General features: G+C 38.1%; 1 protein-coding gene across 1 annotated transcript in view; it reads left to right on the forward strand.

Moving 5' to 3' along the window:
* The window catches only part of SEL1L3 (sel-1 suppressor of lin-12-like 3 (C. elegans)), a 32,459-nt gene extending 24,326 nt beyond the window's left edge, over positions 1–8,133 (forward strand). The window contains exons 17-23 of the mRNA XM_008938826.1: positions 778–868; positions 974–1,058; positions 3,144–3,253; positions 4,515–4,642; positions 6,359–6,461; positions 6,556–6,628; positions 7,967–8,133. Coding sequence (XP_008937074.1) covers positions 778–868; positions 974–1,058; positions 3,144–3,253; positions 4,515–4,642; positions 6,359–6,461; positions 6,556–6,628; positions 7,967–8,133 — 757 coding nt within the window. The remainder of the gene's footprint in view (positions 1–777; positions 869–973; positions 1,059–3,143; positions 3,254–4,514; positions 4,643–6,358; positions 6,462–6,555; positions 6,629–7,966) is intronic.
* Positions 8,134–8,389: the final 256 nt, after the last annotated feature.

Raw genomic sequence — 8,389 nt, forward strand, 5'->3', positions numbered from 1 at the left:
TTTTCTTCTCATGTAATTTTAAAACCAAACGTGATTTTAAAGACTTTCTCTTAATTTTGAATTCTTAGTGTTCATAATACTGAGTAGATGAGTGACTGAGAACATGAAAGAGATGTTCTTCTCTAGAATCATGGACATAGTTGTACCACTGTACTGCAATACTGAATTATTATACTGCAAACACAGATTTGGCATTTATTACTTGCTTTACAGTCAGTGAAGTGCCTAGAGTCCATAGGGGGTCTGAGTCTGTTCTTTTATTCACACATTCAGATATAATGAGAGACAATTCCTGTTCCAAAGAGCTCATAGTCTGAAAAGACAAGTCATAGAAATAGAAGGATAAAGCATACCAAAGCAGTACCCAGATGAATGTTTGACAGATACATACACAGCTAAGTTAATTAGAAAACTTTTAAGTGGAGGAGGTTGGAGTCGTTTAAGAACGTTTTAGCTGAAACATTTAAACATATTATTTGGCTTGATAACAATTCATCATCAGTCTTGCACTTAGAGTAAATCCACACTGGAGCCGATTTAGCTTCAATGGAACAGGGAGAAATCTGCAAATTCCTGAGATCCACCGTGGATTGTTACACCAAGCTCTGCCATTAGATGTAGCTGTTGTATGGGCTTGCTAGCCTCTGACTTTAAAACCTTGTACCAAAATTTTGCTCCAAGGTGATTGTATCCATTTATTTAGTGGGTTTTTAACTGTAACTAAAATGCATATTATTTATGTAAGGTTTTTCACTAATTTATTTTATCTAACATTAGGCATGAAGCTTTGCTGCATTACGTTTTAGCAGCTGAAACTGGGATTGAAGTGTCACAGTCAAATTTAGCACACATCTGTGAAGAAAGACCAGTAAGTAAATGTATTCACAACTCAAGATCCTAAAAGGAATGCTTTTTAATAATGGCATCCTAATCTCTTACCTGTGATATGAATGGATCGCTTCTTTCTTTCCAGGACCTAGCAAGGAAATACTTAGCAACTGATTGTGTTTGGAGATACTACAATTTCTCTGTTTCTCAAGTCAGTGCACCATCATTTGGTATGTATAAGGAATTCTTCCTGAATTTCAATTTTACCTTTTTTTACATTTCAAAAGCTGTATTTGTTACAAATTCTGCATGAGTGAGCAAGGTGAGGGAGGAATAATCCCTGCTTATCATACATTTCCTTTTTAGTGTTTTGATAGAAAAACAAGGGCGGAATAAAGGTATTTTAAGTGGTGTGTTTCAGCACAGCTTTTCTGAGAATTTCCTTTTTATGGCATAAAATGAATAAAGTAAAATAAAAAAGCTGAGCCCTGAGAAGGGCCTAGATATTTAGGACCCTGAGCAATTGACTCAAGGTTTAAGGAAAAAAATAACAGTAGACTTTAGGAACTCGTGCTGTTCAGTTTATCAAAGAGAAAATCCAAAAGCAAATATATTTCAATATCCTAATTGAGTCATGAGAAAATAATGAAGTTTGTCAACGTTGGCACAGCTTACCTTGGGGAACTAAAAGATTGTCTGTTAAGAAACTAAAAAAAAAAAAAAAAAAAAAAAAAAAAAAAAAAAGGGGTTATTTTACATATAGGGTACGTTTCTCTGGCCTTAGATTTTACTCCCATCTGAGACTTCAGTGACTGTCCATTTGGTGCCTTTGAAAGATTTATTCAATAATTGAAAACATTGATCTGATTGTCTCATAGGAAGCTTTTAAGTGCTTTGTAATAAGCACATGGAAAAGTGGAGTGTAAAAGTAATTCAAGCTACTCATTTAAATACAGAGCAGCGTGGAAACTGAATGCCACATTGATACAGCCTGAAGCCACAGGAGCTGACAAACTGTTAGCTTTTGTGAGGAGTTTGTAGATGCCCTAGAAAGGTGCAGTTTGGTTGACTCTTTGGCAGATGCACCGGTACAATCTTACATTACAGAAGCTTCTGAAGGTCAGACTCATGAGACGAGACTGCAATTCCATTCAGTAAAGGAGAGGAGACTTGCTGGGTTCAACAGAGGAAGGATTTTATTATTTCATCTCTTCCTCACACAAGTAGCATAAGGGGAGTTTTATCTCGCCCCCCTCTCTGCAGTAGTGGAGGATCAAATCCCCAGTGTAGGGCCTGGGACAGAGTCTAACCCTGGCAGCAGGGATTTCTAGGGCTACATTATCAGTGCAAGGCAGTGACCTCAAGGCTACTGCCGACGGTGGGAGTGCTCCCCAGGCCAGGGCTGGAATGAAGCAGTTGGTATGGTTGAGGGGAACTCTTTAATTGAGGATTCACTAGGTTGTTCATGGACTGCCACTCGGCGTCTGTGCCATCCTGTCCTTGTAGTCTTTCTCCCTTTGCTGTTGGGGTAGTTACCAACTTGCTTCCTGGAAGAGCTAGTCCACTCTAAAACCAGTCAGGATTTCTTGGCAGCTGCTCTAGACACACAAGGCAACGTGTAGAAGTATTTCAAACCATCTGGGGAGAGCTTAGGTCAGGTAAGTGCAGACACAGTCTTGGGAGCTTTTCAGATCTTCAGCATAGATTAGTCCAATGTCATGCTTGCTCCTGACAGGGTCAGTGCCCACTCTGTTGATGCACATTACTGTGCAATAACACAGAAAGATATTTGGAAAATATTTGCTGGGCATTGCTTCCTTCTAGACAAGGAAAATTCTATACCTACTATTGTCCTGGATTGGGTTGGACTTTAAACTAATGAAACTATCGTCAGCAAAGTTCTGTGACTTTTGGGATGAGTTCAGCCAGGTATAGTGACAGGTACAGAACAAACACTTAGCATATCTCTAAGTCTCATTAAGTTAGTAGGGATAACCTGAATGTTAAGGCTACAGGTTATCCAAGGACAGATTCAGCAAGTGAAGAAGGAACACAGTATAAGTCTCAATTTTTGTAAAAGTAGCAATATCATGCACTAAATTAATTAACCATGATAAATTTCATTCAGGATAAATATTTTCACTGGGCAGGCTGTTGTAAAGTAGCCACAGAGACAACCAGAGAGAAGAAGTATCCTTTTTTTTTTTATGTGGTGCTTTAAGTATAATTACTAGTAACTTCTCCATGACGTTAATAGTTAGTTGATTCTGTCTCTACAAATACTCTAAATGATCTGCCACTGGCTTCTTCCACAGCTTATTTGAAGATGGGTGATTTCTACTACTATGGTTACCAGAACCACTCTAAAGACCTTGAGCTCTCAATGCGGATGTATGCACAAGCTGCATTAGAGGGAGATTCCCAGGTGGGTCTGCAGCTGTAATCTGTTTATAAAACATCAGAGTTTAGAACAGTCTGAGAATTTATTTGAGACTGGTTATTCTGCTTGGCTACCTTGGCACTGAAGAAACCTGCTAGAATAAGTTACAATTATTTCAAAATACCTTGTGAGCCTGTTTGATGGTAATAGAAGGTAAACCTAGCATAGATGGACAGTCCTAGAATTAGGCTGTTTTGAAAGCTGAAGGTGAATGGCTGAATTAAGTGCTACCTTACCTTGGCACAGCTGATTCTTTTGTGACCTTGGTATTTTTGCTGCTGCAAGGGGAAGAATTAACAGACTATTGAGTTGTATTCCAGTCCTATCATCATCTGTTTTAGGATATGAATAAGAAATCTGGCCTATTTCCCTTGGTATATTGAGTGAATCCTAGGGTGAAGTTTGTTCACTCCGCCAACAAAAGCTTCATCTTAAAATCCTTTATAATTAAAAGCTACAGTATCTCACCTTACCAAAGACATGCAGTATTGCAACACTGAATTTCCTGCCCTCAGACCCTCCTAAAGCATCCAGGGTGCAATATTCTGTTCTTCCAGTGTCTTGTATGTGAATTTATTAGAGGTAGCATAGTTGGATTCTGTTTTGAGAATATTGGAACAAAACATTACTGCTAAACTAGCAAAGGGAAGAAGAGATGCACAGTTACTTTAAAGTATGAAAGCCAAACTGATGGGGAATCCTGTAATATGTGTCACTTGTAGTCATCTTCATGGCTCTGAAGAGACACAGGGATGCCTAAGACTTGTCCAAATAGGCAAAACTGTAAGATTTAAGGACCTAAATTGTCTGGATGAAATTTCTGCTCTCAGTTTAACTATTCAGGTTGCTGTTGCCCCATAGAGTTAGGTGGAGGAGAATTAAACTGTAACAGAACAGGAATCCATTTCCACCTTTAGTCTGTATTTCCCTAGTATCTAAAAGATTACAGTTGCATATGGTGGCTGTGTTTAAAGAACAACTGAAGATGAGAAACCTCAGATCTTTTTGCAGTTGGTTTCTAGAAAATCAGGGTCACAACAAATGAATACTAACTCTTCTGCATTTTCAGTATTTACCAGGGTATATGGTTAGGAGGGAAGACTCTCATAATTATTCAGTGAAGACCACATATCAAATGAATTTATAGAAGGCAGATATAATTATTTAGCTACTTGATGCTTACAGTAGAACTTAAATATACATATGAAAATTTTTTAAAAAGCATGTATGCTTTTTTTATTGTTAGGGTTTCTTTAATTTGGCCCTTGTCATAGAAGAGGGCAACTCCATACCTTCCTACATCCTGGATCACCTGGAAATTGATCGGGCATTGCATTCTAGTAATACATCCCTTCTTCAGGAACTCTATTACAGGTGAGTCTTTTTTCCTCTTAATCAGCAGCCGCTGGTTTACCATGTGAGTAGCACTTAGTCTGGAGAACAGCAACTCCTGTAACTCCTAACCTCGTTCACTTGTATAATTTAGGGCAGGTTATAGTCAACATGGTTGAAATACTTAAATTACCTAAATATAATTCAGTTTATGCCCTTTAAAGAGACTTGATTACTTATACCAGAAGTAGCAGGGACTGGATTTTATGATCCAGGAGGTCTTTTCCAATTCAATGTATTTAAGTTCCTAAGTTAGGCCCTGGAGTTTGATACAGTCCAAAACCTATCTTTTAATTATAAATAGAGTATAATTTAACACAGAACTTAAAAGTATGTAACTGGGATGGTAGGAGTCCTTCCTATTTATTCTGCAAAGATGTTCCAACTTGGCACAACACAGATGCTGTGGCAGAGAATATTAGATATGTGAGGAGGTTACAGATCTGCTGCCTGTGCTAGCACTGTTCATGCACAAACCACTTAGAGACCTGGTTCCTCTACAGAACTTAGGTTTCCATGTGTTGGAAAGCACAGTGGAAATGGGAAGCTTACACAATATTTGGTGGATTTGTGGAATCGCCTTTCAGATATTTAAAGGAGTAGTTAACAGTTAATACATGAGGCTGTGAATCAAGAATGAGTGGTTTATTTTCTATTTTGCTTTTGAGCATTGTGTGAGCCCCAAAAAATGGAGATTATGTCAACATTGAAACATCATTTGTTGATTCACCAACAATCCACTGAAACTGTTCTTCACTGCAGTTAACCTGAACCTAAATCGCCTCCATTCCACATGAAGTTACCAGTCAGATAAACAGGGCATCTGGGCCAGCTGGTCCATCTGGGATTGTAAGCTTGAGCCTGAATTGTGCCTTCACTTGGGTTGAGTCTATCTGCTTTGCAGTGAGAGTAACTCCAGAGTTGACAGTGCTGCAGGATTTTCCCATCGTGGTACACTTTTGTCCAGAAGGGCACATAATTTTACATATACACAGAGAGAGAGATAAAAGTAAATCATATATAATTATACATATTTATGTATTTTAAAAAAAAAAAATGCGTATCTCTATAAACACCCTACTCCCACTCACCCCTCCTAACTCAGCTTAAAGCTCACAATTGTAGCTTGAGGTGGGTGCCTGTGATTTAGCTGTCTGAACTCCATTAGTAGGTGAAGTCCGAAGTGATGGAACTGAGAAAGCTACTCGGCTCACCCTACAAGAGATCCCTGGTAGCTAGTCAGCTAATGCACTTTTTAAGCTCCAACTGCATTGTGTGGCACTCCATTGCCTCTAAAGGGGTTTAGGCACCAATGTCCTGCATAGGCAACTAAATTGGGTACATCTAATCTTAAATCAAGTCCTACTGCTGTTGACTCACATTAGTTAGAACAAACTATCTTGGGTACGACCTTGTACTGTCACTGCTTGACAGGAGTAGCCTGGATGCTTAGAGCCATTGTTGACTAATAAGAAAATTAAAAAAAAAAAAACACTCTTAAGGTGTTCAGTACTTAATGAGTTTAATCTGGTATTTTTATGAACTTTCACTTCACCATCTGTGAGATAGCAATGATAATATCCACTTGTTTTTCTGGGTTACTGAGGTTTGCTGCAAATCCACTTGATATTCCTAGACGACAGATGCCACAAAATTGTAAAGGAGGACTAATTAGTTGTTTTAAACTTCTTGTTGTAGGTGCTGGAATACTAGTAACCAGGAATCAATTAGTCCGTGCTCATTAGCATTGCTTTATTTTTACACGAGAGTTTTCTGGAACAATATTGTACAGTCTACTCTGGTAGGTATTGCTCCTTTGATGCATACACAGTTCATGTGGAGCACTACCTTAGCTTTGCACTACTCTAATGATGTTTTTAAACTTACTGTCATAGATCTACTTCATGGGAACCCTTCTTTTGTCAATTCTGGTTGCATTTGCAGTGCAGTATTTTCAGCCTTTATCTGGTAAGTATAAGTCATAATAAAATCAAAGAGAGAAGAGATCTTTCTATTTCAGTAAAAACTTCAAAAATAAAAGCAGGAATTCTAGATTTGGTGGAGGTACCTCTGAACAGAAACTTCTTTGGCATGCAAATCATTTTTTCATCACTGAAAATGGATGAATGAAGTGAGACCTAGGTTTAAACTTGTTGGTTTCTGGAGAATATCCCTGGATAAAGGAGATTCCTAATAAAAACATTAGCTGCAGGAGATAATGGCTGGAAATGCAGGATTAGTTCCCATCTCTGCACATGCGGTATTGTTAGAGGAATTACACTCCTGATATCACACCTTGTTTCTGCAACATGCAATGAGTCTGTGTCCCCTGCTGCATGTGATTTGATCTACGGAGATACAAGCTGGAGAAAAAGCGAAGTTCAGAGAACTGGTACGTGGAGTAACCTGGAAGGAAGCAGTTCAGCCTCTTCAGACCAGGCACAGAGTCAGTAAATACGTTCAGTCAGCATTTGCACACCTCCTGACAAAGCAGAAGGGTTTGCTGTGTGTTCTGTTTTCTGGTGGAACAGAGAATATTAAGGGACAGAAAACCAAATGCCAGACTTCTGCCTGTTAAAACTCTCATTATTTTTTGAAATAATGAGATTGAAAGAGATACCAGAAACAAAACTTCTTGCTTAGGAAAGGGGGGGGGGGGGCAGGGAGGGAATCCATCACATGCAAAAATAATGAGTCGTCATTTAAAAGGCATTGCCAGCTTCAACCAAGTGCTTCAGTTCAAATCACAAGATCTTGATAGAATCAAGATGTTGTGAAATGAATATTACCAGTTATGAAAATAATTTCTTCCACTAAATACATTTTCTTCTGTTGTGATTTAGCCCCAGTAGGCAGCTTAAGCCCATGTCAGAAAATACTGATTTCTGACATATTTCTGTAATGAGATAGAGGGAAGAAAAAAAAAAAATTACTTTCCACATTGACAACTAATACCTATAGGGAATAGTACTTAGAAAAAAAAACAAAACACCACTAATATAAAAATATTATTTGAATTTTATAATTCCTAAATGGCATTTAAGACATGTGAATAATATGCTGACTATGAAAATAATTCTGAAACTCTGCTTTCTTTTCTTACTAGCTATAATTTATGTAACTTAGGAATCATACTATATACGTACAAAGTATATCAAGTTACAGCTACTCTTTCAGTATTTCTTAACCTTTGAGTATTATCCTTATATGTGATTTTATATCCACGTAATACTTAAATATTGACAAATAGACTTTGTAGATGCAGTGGGGCCTTTTTTAATAATTTCTTTTGACATTTTTCTGAAGCCCGTAGTTCTCCTGGAAGAAGATCAGGACCATTGTCAGATGAACCTCTTTCCTCAGGGAACAGCAACGAGAACTCTACCAGACTAGTGCAGCAAGATGAATCTACGTTTTCAAACGATTTAGCACAGCAGGACTTAGACCCTCAGAATCCTCTTGTTACAAGCTGAAGTGTAGTTTTCTAAGGGTTCATATCCCAATAGGAAGATGGGATATGAACAACCACAAATCCAAGAACTGGCAACCAACCCTATCAGTGGCATTAATCATGCAGTTCAACAGCCAAAACTGTCTGGAAATTCACTGATCTCATTTCTCCACTATAGAGGAAAACCATCCCTATAATTTATTGAACACTCCTAACAGATAGAGCAGATATCCCACTATACCAAACACATGATCATATTGTATTTCATTGAAGGACTG

The sequence above is a fragment of the Merops nubicus genome, unplaced genomic scaffold (assembly GCF_000691845.1).
Source record: "Merops nubicus isolate BGI_N331 unplaced genomic scaffold, ASM69184v1 scaffold21384, whole genome shotgun sequence".
Lineage (NCBI taxonomy): Eukaryota > Metazoa > Chordata > Aves > Coraciiformes > Meropidae > Merops > Merops nubicus.